This window comes from Acinonyx jubatus, chromosome B1 (assembly GCF_027475565.1).
Source record: "Acinonyx jubatus isolate Ajub_Pintada_27869175 chromosome B1, VMU_Ajub_asm_v1.0, whole genome shotgun sequence".
Classification (NCBI taxonomy): Eukaryota; Metazoa; Chordata; class Mammalia; order Carnivora; family Felidae; genus Acinonyx; species Acinonyx jubatus.
In genome coordinates, this window is record NC_069382.1 from 79,495,978 (window position 1) to 79,515,012 (window position 19,035).

The 19,035-nt window shown below is 44.2% G+C and overlaps 1 protein-coding gene across 9 annotated transcripts in view; it reads left to right on the top strand.

The window, feature by feature from the left end:
- ZNF827 (zinc finger protein 827) overlaps nt 1–18,082 on the top strand; it is a 173,217-nt gene extending 155,135 nt beyond the window's left edge. For 3 of the 9 annotated variants that reach the window (XM_027066848.2, XM_053216902.1, XM_053216901.1), the window contains 4 exons: nt 1,170–1,336; nt 9,788–9,979; nt 10,328–10,505; nt 14,053–18,082. In XM_027066848.2, the coding sequence (XP_026922649.1) occupies nt 1,170–1,336; nt 9,788–9,979; nt 10,328–10,505; nt 14,053–14,872 (1,357 nt within the window). In that variant the 3' untranslated portion in view covers nt 14,873–18,082. Of the gene's footprint in view, nt 1–1,169; nt 1,337–9,787; nt 9,980–10,327; nt 10,519–12,169; nt 13,938–14,052 lie in introns of those variants that run through there. The other 6 variants (XM_053216904.1, XM_053216906.1, XM_053216907.1 and 3 more) reach the window with 6 other exon arrangements.
- Nucleotides 18,083–19,035: the final 953 nt, after the last annotated feature.

Sequence of the window (19,035 nt, forward strand, 5' to 3'; positions counted from 1 at the left end):
TCTTGGCTTGGATGCCCCTGATAGAAGTAATTGAAAGGGAAATGGTCTTGGAGGTAGCTCTCTGGGGTGGAGCTCCAGGGAGTGACAGGGCTCCGGGGTAGCTTCTCGATTTGTGCAGCTGGAAAGCTCCCAACCTTTGTAACTGAGCACCTTGCTACTTCCTGGGAACCGTCCTAAGGAGAAAAAGACCAGGGAAAATAAATCTGAGAACTCTGAGGAAATAGCCTTGAAGGCATTGCATATTTGCCCCTGGTTGTATTGTCTTCAGTGCCTGGAATTTCATGTTTCCCTTTCATATTTGACCATGAATCAATATTTGGTTTGGTTGCAGTGAAATCCCAAGTCTCAGAATTGTGCCCAAGAGGTAGACCATACAGATTGGTAGACACTTGCTTTTGCACAAAATATCTCCATGGACGGTGACTTCTATCAGCAGCTGTCACAGACAGGAATTGCTCCTGCTGGCAGTGTGATCTGATGACCTGCATGTGCCTTCCTTCCTACACGGAAGGTTTCCAGAGCCAGAGAGAGGCTCGCTGGGCATGCGGGGTGCTCTGAATTGATCAGTGTATCCACACCGCTAATATCTTGGCAAGGCTGCACCACATCTCTTTGCCCACAGGAATCAGTAAGGTGATGTGCGGCATCTGGAACCTGTAATTTTTAATTAACTGTATGATTATTCAGCATCATTATAGCATGTATGGGATTGTTACATTATGCTGACACTTAATCCATTTGGCACGGTGACCACTTCAGAGGCATCCCAGAAAGCAGAAGAATTTTCTTTTTTTTTTTTAATTTTTTTTGGTAATGTTTATTTTTGAGAGACAGAGAGAGAGAGAGAGAGAGAGAGAGAGAGAGAGAGCATGAGCAGGGGAAGGGCAGAGAGAGGGAGGGAGACACAGAATCCAAAGCAGGCTCCAGGCTCCGAGCTGTCAGCACAGAGCCCCACATGGGGCTCAAACCCCTGAACCGTGAGATCATGACCTGAGCCAAAGACGGATGCTTAACCGACCGAGCCACCCAGGCGCCCCAAGTAGAATAATTTTCTAATGCAAAAAACCTTTTGGTGGGAAGAAAAGCACGTGTCAAAGTCCAGTTTTCTGAGTGTGCCACAAAGTATCACTCTTCTCTCTCCCCTTCTTTTCTTTCGTCCCCTCATACAGCTGTCACGTGTGTGGATTTGAGACCGAGCTCAATGTCCAGTTTGTCAGCCACATGTCACTCCACGTGGACAAGGAGCAATGGATGTTTTCCATCTGCTGCACCGCCTGTGACTTTGTCACCATGGAGGAAGCAGAGATAAAGGCTCACATTGGCACCAAGCACACAGGTGACCAATACTGTCGGTCCTTCTCTCCTCCATCCCCCAACCTGCCAGCATGCATGCCCACCTGGCAGAAGCGTCCTCATCACCCTGCGACACTGACATTCCCTTCCTCAGAAGGGAGGACTTTCCCAGGGTCTCGGAGCCACAGTGCCCAGTGGCCATCCTGACATTGCCTGGCACAGCTTGGGCCTCGCTGATCTGAAAGACCCACACGTTCAGATGCAGTTGTGAGGTGCTGAGCCATTGGCTTGTCCTCACCCTAGGTGTCGTCATCCTAGGTAGCAGCCATCGGGCTCTCGTGATGCTCTTCCCCTTGTGTCTTCACATGCTGGATCTCATTTAAGCCTCGTAGGCCTCTGAGGCCGATGCTGCTGTTCCCGTGCTATAGGGGTGGGGAAACGGAGGCTTCACAGAGGTGAGGCATTCTGTCCAAAGTCAGCAATTAGGATGTGCCTCCAGAAGCTTGGGCCCGAACAGTTTCCATTCTAGTCCATTCTCACTGCTGTTCTGACAGGTCCGAGCAACCCTTGGCAGAGGTTTGAACCTTTGTGGTTCTCTGTGCCAGGACACTGTGTGCACATACTTTAACAGGCTCTGCTCCTGTCCCGTGAAACTCCGGCCCTGACACATACCAGGTCTGCTCAGGGAGGGGGGTGGGGCGGAAAACCGGATTCTCCCCAAACAGCCTGATCGCTCTCCAGGCTGTGTGTAGCCAAGACTTTGCCAGTGGTCTCCTTCCATTTAAGGCTCTTGCCATTCTTAAAGATGTTAACATTTTGAATCCACCATGCAATTATCCTCTCACAAGTGATGGTTACAAATGACACCAGCGTGGAGTCATTAAATGAGAATGAGGAAGAGCCTCCCCCACCCTGCGTTGTGTGGTGCTTACAGATTACGAGCTGATGTTGCCAACTGCCAACGCTGGGTGTTGGGTCAGCCCCTCACATCGTTGGCCCTTGAAGGATTTGAGAAGGGGAAGTTCCTGACAGTTGTGCTCAGCCGAGACGGATCTCTCTTTGCTTTACCGGCCGCTTTGGTTCCAGGGTGCCAACAGCAATAAAAGCTTGCTTTTATCATAAGTTGAGAAGCTATGACTTGGAGGTCTGCAGAGAGCCATTATGCCGGGTGAGAAGGTGCCATTTCTACCGTTGGTTGTCTCGCTATAACCACATTAGCACCATGGGCAGCAGGTGAGCTGGGAAGCCCATGTCAAAGACAAATTGAATTCAGCATCTCGGGAGTGCCAGTGGAGGGAAAGGCCAAACTCTCTTCCATTTCTGCTGGCTTTTCAGATATTTCCCCCCCGTTTCTGTTACTCTCCCATTCTTCTAACCCTCTGCACCCCAAGGATGCCTAAACCCAGTCGAGAACCCTCCTCCTCCCTCCCCAGGCCACAGCCCCTCTGCCATCACCCCACCTCAAGGAAGCCGTAGAAACCATAGAAACCAAAATGGCTGGAAAGCCGTTGGATTTAGAGTCACTTAATTGTCATTGGTGGAAACTTCACATTGACAAGTAACCAATGCAAACACACTCATTGCCACAGGGAACACAGAGATCTTGTTCCCTCTGAGGTGGTAGGGCTCCTTGTCTACCTGCAAAGAATATTCTTGTTTGTTGGCACAGAGAGCCAGAAAGAAATGCATTAAAGAAGTTGCTTTTTTAATACAGTAGAAGCCTGTAACACTGCTGCTATTAGGGAATAAGGTTATAACCTATTTTACAGTTTTGGGGTTTTTTTGTTTTTTTTTTTAGCCAGGGAGACAGTGTTTTTGTTTGTTTTTTTTTTTTTTTTTTTTAAGGGCCAAATAGTGAATATTTTAGGCTTTCAGGCCATACGGTTTCTGTCGCTACATTCAGCTCTACCATTGGAATCTGAAAGTAGCCGAGACAATACACAATTGAGCAGGCCTGGCAGTGTCCCAATAAAACTTTATTTACAAAAGTGGGAGGCTAGATTTGGCCAAAGGACTATAATTTGCTGACCCTTTTTATAAGCTAATGGTTCCACAGTGAGGGTTTCTTGCATCTAGTTGCTGTTTTGAAGTGTTTGAATTTGACCCAAGATATGCCCATCTAAATCTGCAAATTAATAAACTGTGTAATTACAAAGTTATGATATAGAGCAGTATATATACTATGTAATACATATTATACTATATATTCCTGAGAATAGGAAGCTTATCTAAGTTGCTGCTGTCTCCCAAGCACCTAGACCAGTGCCTGCACAGTGCAAGTGAGGAGTAAACATTCGTCCGGTGAATGAATATGTGTGCCCGAGCACGTCTACACACATTTGTGTGTTCTAAGCAAGAAAATTATTCAAACGTGCCCCTTACCGAACCCTGAGAGTCTACTGACTTATGCATATAATCCATGTGGAAGAAGGTACTTGGGATGGAGGAAAACACATTTTGAATTCTAGATTCTGGTTCTACACCCGATGTTACCATAAATAACGCTGCAAATGTAGGAACTCATTCAACTTCTCTGGGCCGTCCATTCCTTGACCTTTTGAATGTGCAGGAGATGTCCAGCAGGCATAAGACTCTCATTTTGTGGGCCTTGTCCTCTGATTTGATTTACCTGACATAGAAATGGACGCCTTTTATTTCAGTACATTAAGAAATCCTCAATGCTTTCTTGTTACAGAAGTGAAGTGATCTCTGCAAGGGAAAAATATTCCCTCTGGTTGCTTCTGATTTCATCAATGCAAATTGTGCTGCAGTTTTTAAATGTTGCAGTAACAGCACTGAGGAATCTGAATAGCTCTTTGGAAAATACCACCATCAATACTTTACCCTCACACCGACACCAAAATAAATACCAGAAGACTTACACAATCCCCTTAACAAATCAGCCCTAGAAAAGCTTGAAGGAAATAGAATGTTTATCAAACTTCCAGAGTGAGAAGGATTTGTGAAAGCTTAAGTGATACAAAAAATGGCAAAGGAAAAGAATCAAGAGATTTGATGGATAAAAATATCTTCTTCTATTTGCCAAAGAAAAGGAAAAGATGGGAAACAAAACCCAAAAACCAGCCTGAAATGACAGAGGCTATATATTTACTATACAGAGAATTGATATAAACTGGTAAGAAACACTTTAGGTCTCTAAGTGCAGAATTTACAAAGGGCATAAACAGTCCATACATAATAAAAGAAATAAAGGCTAACCACTCCATCTAAGGAACCTCACTAGCCACCAGTTAAAACTCAAGGGTGGCTTATGTTTCATGTATCACATGAGGAGTGTGTTTTACAGCGTCACCCACGATTGCCAGATGCTGCTGATACTGATGGCCATGACCCTACAGGGTGGGAGAACTTTTCAAAACTACTTAGGTAGTGTAGACCAAGAGGTTTGAAAATACCTGCAAGTCAGTCATCTTTCTTCTGGGAGTCTGTCCCTAGGAGAAAAAAATCAACCAGTGGAATATTAATTTTCACTTAAAATTTAATTTTAAGGAAATACTTAAGTAATGTAGGATAAGTCTACTCCAAGGATATATAATACTGTCATTTAAAACCATTAACTCATAATTATTTTCATAAATTTTTTGAGAGCCAACTATGTGCCAGGTATATAAAACAGCATGGGAAAATACAAAGTGTTAATTATTGTTGTTAGTATTACTTATAAATATTATATGTTATATTTTATAATAAAAATAATACATTTTTCTGTAATGCTTGCAATGAGCTAGGCATTGTTCTTAGTGCTTTATATATAAAAACCCATTTAACCCTCACAACACACGTATGAGGCTGCCGATATGATCCCATTTTTAAGATGAGATCATTGAGGCACTAAGTTAAATACCTTGTCTTAAGTCATTCAGCTTATTAATTGGAACAGGTGGCATTCAAACTCAGGTGTTCTGGATCTAAAGTCTTTATTCTTAACTACTTTGCAATTAACAGCAACGATTTTAAAATAGATATGCTTCTAAAAAAAAAGAGGTATGTCAAAAATGGTGTTATATTGAGGTGGCAAGACAATTGGCCATTTTTTATGGTCGCAGTTTATCATTTTGTGTCATTTTAGATTATGAAATTGAGGTTTTTAAAAAAATTTATTTAAAATTTTTTTTAACGTTTATTAATTTTTGAGAGACAGAGACAGAGGGTGAGCAGGGGAGGGACAGAGAGAGAGGGAAACACAGAATCCAAAGCAGGCTCCAGGCTCTGAGCTGTTGGCACAGAGCCCACCACGGGGCTAGAACCCACAAACCATGAAATCATGACCTAAGCTGAAATCAGACGATTAACCAACTGAGCCACCCAGGCGCCCCTAAAATATCGAGGTTTTTTTAAAGTTCACTTCAGCTGGCTGTCCTCACGTATGAGGTTGCATTGCCTGTACAGAGAATCATTCACCAAGAATCCTTGTGCTGGGGTACCCAAGTGGCTCAGTTGGTTAAGCATCCAACTCTTGATTTCAGCTCAGGTCATGATCTCATGGTTCATGAGACTTAGCCCCACATTGGGCTCTGCACTAACAGCACAGAGCCTGCTTGGGATTCTTTCTCTCTTACTCTCTGTGCTCTCTCTCTCTCAAAATAAATAAACTTAAAAAAAAAAAAGAATCTCTGTGCTGCTGAAAGTAAATGACCCCTTGGATGACAGCAAGCTGTGGACTGAGTTGACAAGGGCACCCCAGCTCACTCCCTACAGACAGAGCAAAGGGAGAGGAGGACTGAGAGCAGAGGAAGCGGTGTGGGGTAGGGATTACAAGTTGAGCGGGCTGGGCTGTTTCCCTATGCCGAATCGCAGAGTTGCTGTCATGACACCTGTGTATTTACACAGTGATTAATTTAGGCAGCTCTGCCCACTGCCTTAAGCCTGAAGGTACTTAAAGCTGTTGTTAAAGATGGTAATTAAAATCATATGTTTTCATTCTAAAAACTAATTTAAAATAATCACTTGCAATATTCTGTGAAAGAGACCCATCTTACAGGATGGATTTGGTGAAGCAATAGACTTAGGGCCCCCACTGAAAATATTCTGTCTACAAAATGTGACTAAACCTAGGTCACATATTAGAGACCGCCAATGACGGGGCTGGCTTTCACATACCTTCCTTGTACCAAAGGAGGTCTATACTTTCAAGGCATATTCCACCCCTCCTTGGGGGTCCATGAATGAGGTCACATCATGTCTGTCCAGGAACCAAGTTCAGTTCTGCCAGGAACAAGACTTGGAAACACTGTAGGAGGGTAAATATTTTTTTTCCTTCCTCTTTTTAAAACCTGTTTTTAATTGGACAAGTAATTTACGGCATTCTAGACAATTTTGAAAATCGAATAAAATAAAATAAACATAACACTAATAATTTCACACACTAGCTGTAACCACCATTACAGCTTTGTTTGCTTCTGGACTTCTTGTGCCTATATACGATATATGACTTATTTTTTAATCTTCTAACAAAGAAAGTTCGTTTCTAGAGTTTACAATCACTAGATTACTGAAGCACAGTCTCCCTATATCACCTACCTTAACCTAAAATGATGGGGTTGTTTTGATTATGTTTGGGGAGAGCTGACAGCTTAACAATATCAAATCTCCTAAACCGTGAACAGTGTAGAGCCCCCCAATTATTTTGGGGTTTATAATGTACATTGTTAATTTATTACAGTACACGTTTAAGTCATAAACCATTTCATGGGTAGTGTAAGTCTTACAATAACATAGTTCTCTGTCCCCTCTCCTAGCCTTTATGCTTTTGCTGTCATACATTTATTTATATATATGTTATAAACTCTCTATTATATTATTTTTAACAAAATTACTTTTATGATCTCTCAAAGAGTTTTATATAAGAAAAACTCACGTGGGTTCCAGCCTCGTGTCGGGCTCTGTGCTGACAGCTCAGAGCCTGGAGCCTGCTTCGGATTCTGTGTCTCCCTCTCTCTCTGCCCCTCCCCTGCTCACCCTGTCTCTGTCTCTCAAAAATGAATAAACGTTAAAAAAATTTTAATAAAAACTTTTTTACCCCGATTTCATAATCTAAAATGACACAAAATGGTAAACTGAGACCATTAAAATTACCAATTGTCTTGCTGCCTCAGTACCAATTTACCCTCGTGGGTAAATGCATGCTCTTCATTCTTTTGTGTAGATCCGTTTTTACATTTGGTGTCATTTTCCTTCTGCCTGAAGAATTTCTTTTAACATATTCTGTAATTCTAGTCTGCTGGTGATGAATTCTTTCTGCTTTTGGGGTGGGGAGGAAAGTTTCATTTTTGAAATATTTTTCACAGAGTACAAGATCTCAGATTGACAGGTGTTCCTTTCAGCACTTTAAAGATGGTGCCCCACTACTTCTCACTTGCATTGTTTCCAGTGAAAAATCTGTTGTCATCCTTATTTTTGTTCTCTGCACATAATGTATCCTTCTTCCTCAGGCTGCCGGTAGGATTTTTTCTTTATCACTAGTTGAGCAATGGGATTATGATAGCCCTTGATATAGATTTCATCTTTTTTTTTTTTTTTTTTTTGAGAGAGAGAGGTGCACACGTGAGTGGAAGAGGGGCAGAGAGAATGGGAGAGAGGGAATCCCAAGCAGGCCCCACACCCAGTGTGGAGCCCAACATGAGACAAACCCAAAACCCTGGGATCATGACCTGAGCCGAAATCAAGAGTCAAGAGTTGGACACTTAACCGACTGAACCACCCCAGTTCCCCAATTTCTTCAGCTTTCTTATGCATAGGGTTCATTTTGCCTCTTGGATCTGTGGGTTTATGGTTTTTCTCAAGTTTGGAAAAGTTTTGGCCTTTTCAAATTTTACTGCCCTTTCCACCCAATCAGGGACTCCAATTAAACTTATATGAAGCTATCTGAAGGCATCCCACAATTCACTGATGTTCTTTTCATTTTTATGATTCTTTTCTCTCTCTGTTTCATTGCAGATAATTTCTATTGCTATTATCTTCAGGGTCCACTAATCTTTTCTTCTGCCATGTCTAAATTGCTGGTAACCCCATCCAGCGTATTTCTCATCTCAGACATTGTAATTTTTGTAAATTTCTCTCTAGAAATTTGATTTGGATCTTTTTTTTATATCTTTCACATCTCTATTTAACTTTTTTAATATTTGGAATGTAGTTATAATAACTGTTCTTATGTCCTTGTCTGCGCATTTTAACAACTGTGTCAGTTCTAGGTCAGCTTTGACTGATTGATTACCCCATTTTAGGTTGCGTTTTCTTGTTTCTTGGCATGCCTGCTAATCTTTATTTGGATGTCAGATATTGTGATTTGCCTTGTTGGGTACTGGTTATTTTATATTCCTATAAACATTCTTGACCTTTGTTTTAGGGTACAGTTAATTACTTGGAAACTATGATTCCTTTGTGTCTGGCTTTTGTGACTTGTCAGGCAGGTCTGGAGCAGTGGTCAACCTAGGGCTGATTACTACCCATTACTAAGAGATCTTCCTCAGTTTCCCACCGAGTGTCCTGGGAATTATGAGTTTCTCAAATTTAGCTAGTGGAAACAGCACTCACTGTTTTCTAAGCCTTTTTTTCTCTCCAGCCTTGGGTAGTTTTCTCACACAGGTGCTTTGGTCCCTACTCCACTGAATACTCATGGGGGACCCTCTGTAGGTCTTTGAGTCCTTCCTCTGTGCTGCTCTCTCCCCTCTGGGAAACCTCCCCTCTCTAGACCCTGCTCTGTGAAGTCTAGCCATACTGATCTCCCCAGACCCTCAGTGCTGTTTCCTCAATTCAGTGAAACTGATGGGCACTGCAGCCTGGAGACTAAAGTCTCTTAAAGCAGGAAGTAGGCCACCTCTTTTCTTTCCTGTCTCTCAGGGATCACTCTTCAGTGCCTGATGTTCAACGCTGTAAAAACGATTATTTGAAAACAAAAACAAAAACTCTTGTTTGATATATTTTGTCTGGTTTTGTTCTAGTTGTTTCAGTCGCGATGGTAAATCCAGTCCCTAACACTTCATCTTGAATGGAAGCATTAGTCTCTTGACACTGGGTTTTAATGGCCCACTGACCGCTTCACTCCTGGTCTTGAGGGAGAGTCCAGTGCACTGATAAAGAGCATGGATCCTGGAGTAGGGCCAACTGAAATCTATGCTTTGCCACTTCCTAGCATGTGACTTAGGCCAAGTTGCCCTGACTGTGCCTCCCTTCCTTCATCTGTAAAATGGGGATGGTAACCATTGTGCCTCATTGGATTTTTGAGAAGATACAATGAAATCATGCATTCAAAGCATGAGAGAGTTCCCAAGCACCACAGGTGTCATCACCATCGATGACGGAGACCTGAGCTCCCAGTCGGTGCACTAGGAGAGCTCTAGAAGCCTCACTTTGTGTTCCCTGAATGATGATGCAGCCATGAAGCCCAATTCCCCCACCCCTAATTGCTGTTATCTCAGGGTCACCATCTCCTAAATAACAGACCTGGCTTTGGGGGTTTTGTTTGTGTTTTCAGGAGAAGACAGGAAGACCCCCAGTGAATCAAATAGCCCCTCTTCATCCTCCCTCTCAGCTCTGAGTGATTCAGCCAACAGCAAAGATGATTCAGACAGCTCCCAGAAAAACAAGAGTGGAAACAACGTGCTGGTCATCTCTGTTGTGCCTGGGAGCCAGCCCTCACTGAATAGTGAGGAAAAGCCAGAGAAAGGTAAGGGAGGAGGTTGCGGGCCTGCGCAGTCCTCCCCAGTCTGGGAGGATGACCCAGCCTTACAAATCAGCCCTTGAGGGGAGTGATGTTGGAAAATAGATGTTCGGCCTGTGAACAGTGTAATGCTGTCGCCTAAAATTTGTATTTCTTTTGGCTTTAGTGGCATCCAAATACAGGGTGGGTAGATGGGCAGTGTGGCATTGATTCTGGAGCTGTATGTTCAACTCCTTTTACCACCAAGATGCTGGGCGCGGTGCCTGAAAGGGGAGGAGGAGAAACAGTGAGATGTCTGTCCCACTCCTGTCCCTCTGCCATGTGCACCCGCACACCCAGCTCCCGTCCTTTCAGGGTTCGAATGCGTTTTTTGCAACTTTGTCTGCAAGACGAAGAACATGTTTGAGCGCCACCTGCAGATACACCTTATCACCCGGATGTTTGAGTGTGACGTGTGCCACAAGTTCATGAAGACACCTGAACAGCTGCTGGAGCATAAGAAATGCCACACTGTCCCCACCGGTGGGCTCAAGTAAGGAAAGCAAGTACAGAACCTTTTACTGTGTTGTTATTTAATACCCTTCCCCATCCCTACCCCAGCCCCTCCCCGAAGGTTTGGGGGGTCATCGAGAGGGAGAGCTTGGCATGGGGCCAGTTAGTCAGCTACCTTTCGCTGGATGTGAATTAGACTTGTTGCCCAGGGGTCCAGCAGACACAGCAGGAGAATCCATTTCACCAATATCCTAGGATTCCTGGCAAGCAAGAGGACCTGGCGGAGGAGCCCAGCATGCAGGGGGAGACTCATCCTACACTGCTTGAGTTTTGTTCAGACTTGATTTTATGGACTTGGGGGTTCGTGTCCCCAGGTGTAAGTCATTACGCTGTCACAGCACTTCACCATTTCTATTTTTTAGATGATTCGCCATATACATCTTTTAAACAAGCATTACGACCACCCCATCTGCACAACACCCCCAGCTATTGGATCCTTGCCTTTTCGAACAGGCAGGAGGCAGTGTTTTTCATGCAGAGATCATGTGCCTCGGGTCTTCCTGCAGACGTGCCTTATGCCTTCCCAGGAACTGGGATTGGGATCTCCCTGGCTAGCCTTCATGAGACCTGACGTTTCCAGTCACACATTATTCACAGGTCCCCAAAGACCTAGACCACAAGCATCATCATTAACCAATATTTGCAAGAAGCCCTCTGGTCTGAAGTGAGACCCATCAGTTATTATCAAACACACGGTGTGTCTGGCTTGATAATAGGTGCTGAAGGGCAAACAAGGAATAAAACGTGATTTCCACCCTCGGGAAATTTATGTCCTACCACTACCAGAATTTAATCTTCCCAGTGATTCCGAAATCAGCCCCTGTTCACAAGGCACTCATGACCTAGTAGAGAAGGAAGCATACGTCGTTGAGTACAGGAAGACACACAAGTTTCTAGGCACAATTATTCATGTTTAGCTGAAATACCATGTAATTAAAAGAATGAAAACTTATATTTTACTTGACACAAGAAAAAAAAAAAGAACCTCTTGTTTTAACCATTTTTACCTTTGAAACTCACAAATTGCCAGAGAGGCGGCATGACTCTCCTGAATGGGTGAGGGATGGAGAGACCCAAAAGGACCCTGGGGGCCAACCTGGGGGTCGAATGTCGGGAGCAATGCAGGGTTGACTCCTCCAAGCTCCTGCCTGGTCAGAGGCACCCTCCTCAAAAACTTTACGAAACAGAGGAGTCAGGGAGCAGCACCTACTGTCCAATTCCGTTTTGTTTCACTCTTGGGGCACTTAAGTGGGAGGGGGAGGGGATGTTTGCAGGGATGGGGGAGGGGAGATTATAATCCGAGACAGCCAATAAATGGGAAATGCCCAGCAAGCGCTTATTTGGGAATTTGATTTTGTTTGTTCCCACTGTCCCTTTCTAAATACTTGTTTACTCTTATTTAAAGAAAAGAAAAAAAGCCATGTACTTCCGTGGTTGGACTAGCACTCATTACCCTTCCCAGTAGCCCCATCACACCCATTAACTCTGCGGCCCCTGCCAGTTGTGGCTTTGTCAGTTAGCCTTTCCTTGGGGACCTACAGAGTCCCGAGCCTCCGACCCATTGGGGAGAATGCACAGTGAATGCTGATGCTTTTGCCAGTACAGACACTTCCGGTGTGGTGCTAACGGTCCCCTGTGTAATAGTTTATGTTCTAGGATGACCAAGTAGAAGAATACTTTGAAAAAATTGATAATGCCTTCTGGCTATACAGTGAGTCTTTGTTTTGTTTTGTTTTGTTTTCCCTTTGCCATATCAGAGAATTAATTTGCCTGAGAGAGTGTCTTTACGATAAATAACGGGAGCACAGAAAACCCTTAGCACTTTGCCTGAGCAGCGAAAGAAAGATTGAGCTGTGGGTCACAGAAATGTCTTAAAATGAAACAGACTGCCGATGTCTAAGTTGCTTTTCTGTGATGGAACTGCTTGTACTCTATATCCTGTTCATAATGCAGATCAAATAAGATTATACTATTATTTTTCTTTTGCCGTAGCTCAGGACAGTGGTGAGTTTCAGACTCCTCTAGGTAAGGCCCAGCTTGGCGTAGGGGTTGTGTGTGCACCTGACCTGGGAATGGGCTTTATATTTCTCTCGTGTGCACTCTTCTGTGAGCTGAGGTTCAAAGGCTAACGGCGAGCTTGGCGCTGAGGAGCAGTGCACGGTGCACTTGGTTGTGTTGGGCTCTGCTGAACACCTCTCCAAACCCTCAGAGGACAGACCACTCCTGGGCCCTGCCCCGCAGGTGCCTAGCAAGGGCTGAGGCAGCCACTTTTGCATTTGCATTCTTTGTGCAAAGAGAGCAAACACGCTACAGCTATCCTGTCAGCCACCAACTTGAGCCTTGCGGCTTCCAAAAGAGCAGCTCAGCAGAATTTGTAAACATGCCCTCACTGCTCCTCCTAGCCCCTCTGGACAGCCAGGAGGCTTGGGGGTGGCATAGCCTCACTGCCTAGGATGGAGGAACCGAGCCACGGAGAGGCCCAGGCTTGGTCCCAGGGCACATCCAGATATAGCCCAATGAGGTGACGGAGCTGGGACCAGAATCTGCCAGAATTATGTTGTAGAGACCAGTCCAGTAATGAATCAGTGCCTACCGTGTGCTGAGTACTTTACCGGGCACTGCAGAGAACGCAGAAGAAATGTAAGATATGGTCCTGCCCACTGAGAATTCATGATCCAGTTGGATTGCTATTATCTCCATGATGTAATAATCTTCTAATAATGTCTTCAAAGTCCAGAGAGCAGTCGCCTCCCTCCCTCCTTATCCCTCATTAGTGATGGGCTGGTGGGTGGGCCTCCCTCTCCCACGCCCCATCCTGGTCCGCATCTGCCGTCCCCGATGGAGAACCAGGACTGCAGGAGACAGGATTTAGGAGCTCAGACCTATGTATAGACACACACACTCACACAGACAGACACACACAGGCCTTCTCATCCTAACAACCCTTTCAATAAGCACGATTCTGACCCCTATGACTTTCTGTTTGCCGGAGGTAGCTCTCCCCCTATAAGCTGTTCTTCAAAACTCTTAGCCTTTCTGCGTGTGCTTGGTGTGGTGCATGAAAAGTCGATTCTTTGTGTTGCTCCCATCTCGAGGGGAGGTCATGAGGTTTAGACCTCTGCTATGTCTGGTGGGAGGCGGGGAGGGCTCCGAGGGGACGGGCGGGGAGGACGGAGGGGAGCAACCGCTTATTTATTCCTCGCACTTCTTCTGCTCCCCTTCCTGCGGGCTGGTGCTCACCGGTCCAGCCAGGAGACCCACAGTAGGCCGAGCGTACCTTGCCAGAGCGGCTCCTTAGTGGGGACGGCTCTGTCGGCAGAGAGAGCCAAGCGGGTCGTCTTAACCCCGGAGAGGCGGCAGGGCTGGGCCGGGCAGGGGCAGGGGCAGGCCAGGCCTCAGAGTTTGGGGGGTGGTGCGTGAGGGGAGGCTGGCGAGGAGGGTAAAGGCGGGGCCGCAGCAGAACCTGTCCGGTTGAACCTTCCCCTTTCATTGCTTCCCCCACCCCACCCCACCCCACCCCCCGGCAGGTGCCCATTCTGCATTTATTCCACCAACCGCCCCGCTGCCATGGAGTGCCACCTCAAGACCCACTACAAGATGGAGTACAAGTGCCGGATCTGCCAGACGGTGAAGGCCAACCAGCTGGAGCTGGAGACGCACACCCGGGAGCATCGCCTCGGCAACCACTACAAGTGCGACCAGTGCGGCTACCTGTCCAAGACCGCCAACAAGCTCATCGAGCACGTGCGCGTCCACACCGGGGAGCGGCCCTTCCACTGTGACCAGTGCAGCTACAGCTGCAAGCGCAAGGACAATCTCAACCTGCACAAGAAGCTGAAACACGCCCCACGCCAGACCTTCAGCTGCGAAGAGTGCCTGTTCAAGACCACACACCCCTTCGTCTTCAGCCGCCACGTCAAGAAGCACCAGAGTGGGGACTGCCCCGAGGAGGACAAGAAGGGCCTGTGTCCGGCCCCCAAGGAACCAGCCGGCCCCGGGGCCCCGCTCCTCATCGTCGGGAGCTCCCGGAATCTCTTGTCTCCCCTGTCGGTCATGTCCGCCTCCCAGGCTCTGCAGACTGTGGCCCTGTCGGCTGCCCACGGCAGCAGCTCAGAGCCCAACCTGGCACTCAAGGCTTTGGCCTTCAACGGCTCCCCTTTGCGCTTTGACAAGTACCGGAACTCGGATTTTGCCCATCTCATTCCCTTGACAATGTTATACCCCAAGAACCACTTGGATCTCACATTCCACCCTCCCCGACCTCAGACTGCGCCTCCCAGCATCCCCTCACCCAAACACTCCTTCCTCGCCTATCTCGGACTAAGAGAAAGAGCAGAGACTGTCTGAGGACAGCCGTGTTCTGTACCAAAAACAAAGAGACAGAGACAAAAACAGAAAACAACACAAAACAAAACAAAAAACCCACAAAACTTAAACACAACCCCAGCAGGTGTATGTTGCTGCAAAACCTACAGACCCGCCCTGGGTCTGAACCACGTGTACTGTATATCTTTAGTAAGGAATAGAGAATTGGCTCTGTGTGTATACCTATTGCATTGACCTGAAAGCTGCTTTATTCAATCTTCAGAGAGGTGACCTACTGCATACTTCTACCTTCAGAGGCATGCCTCCCCAGCCACCCACTCCCACTCTCAGCCCCTTCTCCGTACTTTTATCTGAAAGGAATTTTGTCTTGTTAGACCCTAAAGAGAGTGTCCTTAATAGCAATCAGCACTTGCAAGCTTATGTACTGGTGCATTTTGTTTTCTGTTGGGTGAATGGGGCGTGTGGGTGTTGCGGATTCTGAAAGAGAAAGCCGTGTGTCGTGTGCCATGACATTTCTATTGCACATCTCTTTGTACTGGCTTCTTTCACAGCGATGAACATTCTTTTCCCTCCTGGGTTGTTCATCCATGACAGTCTCTCCCCGAGCTCCTTCGTCACCTTTCCCTCTCTATTTTATGGCTACAGAGTGGTAGGGCCTGGTGCTTAGTCGATGAAGGAGTGTAGACACCCGCAGTGCTGCTTGAGATTTCCGACAGGGTGCCAGAGACCTTGTGCTCAGATCTTCTTGGTTATGAAGATGTGAGAACCAAGAGACCACTCTGGAAGAAATATCTCGCAGAACTGCAGCCAACATCACAAAACTTGTGTGTTTTGTGTGTGTGTTCATACATATACAATGTGTATGGTGCACACACCGCATCATTTGTTAAAGGGCAGATTATATATATATATGATCATATATATATATATATATATATATATGATGTATTAATTCAGTGGTTACCATTCATTTGCAGGAAAAAAAAACTGTATGAGTGAAAAATTTTATGGTTGATAAATCCAGCCAAGGAGATTAAAGGGGTTTGGATAAATTCTGGGTATCCATGCTCAGACTAAAAAAAAAAAAAAAAAAAAAAAAAAAAAAAAAAAAAAAGAAACGGCAGTTTTTTGCACAGTGCTTTGGTCTTGCACTACTTTTTGTTTCTCATCTGCAAAAAAAAAAAAAAAAAAGTAAAAGGAAGAAAATGTACCTTTTATATGGAATGAGTAGACTGTATGTTTGAAAATTTTGTCACAACCTCTTTGACATATAACGACCCAACAAAAAGGTGCTGTTTAGTCCTACGGTTCAATTTATGCCCCTGAGAAGTTTCCCTTGTGTTTGCAGATCGTCTGGCTATAGTGGTATTCTCCATGTTATTAATAATTCTGTATTCCATTTTGTTAACGCCTGGTAGATGTAACCTGCTAGGAGGCTAACTTTATCCTTATTTAAAGCTTTTATCTTGTGGTCATTAAAATGGCAACTTATGTGCAGCACTTTATTGCAGCAAGAAGCAGATGTGGATTGGTCGCAGAGCCCTTTGCTAATCCTAAAAAAGTAAAGGGTGATTTAACAAGAAAAAAAAGAATCTTTGGCAGAATATGTTAATTGCTTGTATTTTTAAGACAACAGAATTTCCAGTATGAAACAGGCTGAAAGAGCAGGAAGAAATGTGCTTTGTATAATAATGGAAAGATTGGAATATAAAAGTTTATATATTATTTATCTATTGACGAACTGGTGTACAAGAGGAATGCCTTCTTACTGCGTTGCTGTTTTCCATCACGTGTTATCCTAGAGTTGGGGTTTTTCTTTTCATCTGTTTCACCAGGGGAAAATAAAAGCATCCCTAATTTTCTTCCTCTAGTCAGTTTGCTTCACTGAAAGCCCCCTCGAACTTGGTACAGTTCTACAGGAAGCCAGAAGACTGTACCATCTGTCCACACCATGGACTCCCCCACCCCCATACCATCCTCCTTCCCCCAGACTGAGCAGGTGTGATACACTTCTCTTCGCCAGTCATCCAGCCCTGGAAAACCTGTTTACAGTAAGGAGATGTCCCCAGGGGCAGGGAGGCTGAGCCAGCTAGGGCAGGAAGCTCCCGAACCCTCGGTCATTCTCCAGCAGAGACATTTGTTCTTGGCTATGTTAGAAATGTCGTTCAACCTCGCCATGTCAATGTCTCGGTAAAAGACACTATAGACAGTTATGGACAATACACTCCAAGAATACTGGGCTTATGGGTGGGTTGGTTTTGTTTTTTTTTTTTTTTTTTTTAAGTCTTGTCTTTATCCCCATATAATGGAGAATGTGCCACTTGGCTAATAATGTGCTTTCAAAATTACAAGTTCAGTGATGACAGAATAGAGGGCCACGGTGATCCCATTGAGGCTGGCAGAAAAGGTGAATCACACATAAGCACCAGCAGGTTAAAAACCTGAAAGGGTGGCCCCTACATTTAGGACTACAGGTTTTACAGCATGCCACTTGTGCAATATGAGGTCCTAGGCTGATACTTTCAAGATTGAGAGGGATGTTGGAAGGAGATGTTTACTGCTCAAATGCCATGCATTTCACTGCTTGCCACTGAACTTGTATTTGAATGACTTAGTTATGCTTAATGTAATTGGGCAACTTTTTTAGCACTTTGGAAAGAGTCATCAATCTTTCTGGTAAATTATAAAAGTTTTCTGAGTGAGAAAAGGTGTGTTTGGAGTTTGTTTGACTTTTTATATTATTATTATTGTTATTAATAAAGAAAAATCTACAGCATTTTTCAGACTCCACCGAGATAATATATACCCTCGAATTTGGTTTGCAGTTTGATACTCAGGGAAGGATTATTCCATAGATATCCTTTCCGTGTAAAACACTAACATCTTTGAGAAATTCACCTGCCAACTAACTTCAATTCTGTTTTCACTATGCATTCTTCAATGAAAGCTAGCTTATTTTTCCATATAGTACAGCAGTTAGCATTCTCAGCACTTTCTTCTATCCTTTTTTTAATTCTTCATATTATGTTCAGATGATCATACTGTCAAGGTTTGTGTACATTACTGAAAATTTGTATTGTATAAAGCTTTTTGCATTACAAGGCTGTACAGGGTCATTTTGACAGTAACTGGTATATTTCTTTGCATCTTATGTTGCATTGCCAATTTCTAGTGTATCCAGTTTGGAAGTATAATATACTCTAATTAAACAAAAAAAAAAGGTTGGCTATACTCTTTGTTTCTTTTCTTTTTTTTTTTTTTCTCTCCTTGGTTGCCATCCTTGACTACTTATTAGTCGCAGGGTTTTATTTGTCTTGTTTTGTTCCCATTTTAACTTTTCAGCGTATTTTAAATAAGTTCAAGAAATGTCCCCTTCTAGTTACAGCTATAGCAAAATGCAAGTTTTGAACAGCGATGGTGGTAATGCAAACTGTCATTTTGTAAGTCATTAGTAGACATTAAGGCTGAAAGCATATCCATCATTCAGTACAGTTGCAGGCCGGCTCCTTCCTGAAATTACGTAGTGACATTTAAAAGTGTTCACCAGCCTTACCCTCTCGTGCTTAACATCATTTTACTGACCCCATAGCCAAAGGGCAGGGGGGAAGCAGATGAATAATTCCATTTCTCCTAACGAAGTTTGGCAAGTATGAGATTTTAATGAGGGGGGAAATAGTCTATTTTGCAAGCTAAATAATAATCTATCCAAATGCAAATAATAGTTCACCATTCAAAGGAAGGTACCAGAGAAAGAAACTGAGACAAAAAAAAAAAAGATGAAACGCACACTAAGTTGAAACAATAATTTTTTGAAATCCATTTTAAAGTTCTGTTCATTAGAGATCTTCCCTATGAATCGATGATGGTTGATAAAAAATATAAGCAGCAAAAGAAAATGTTCTATCCAGTTCACGGCTTGCATGCTTACAAATGTAATGTCCTTTGCTCCTTGTAAGAAATTATGAACTGCTTCACTCTAGCATTTAAAAAGGTCAAATTTACTTTTCATAAAAATGAGATAATGTAGGAGAAGCCACTTTGAAAATGACCAGTTACTAATCAGACACTATTTTCGCCTTCAGTTTTTCGTCCAAAAGCTATTTTTAGGGAATTGAATCAAGTTCTCTCAGTTTATTCAATATCAGTTGTGTTTGCAGGCAGCTGATATTTACTGAAAATATTAA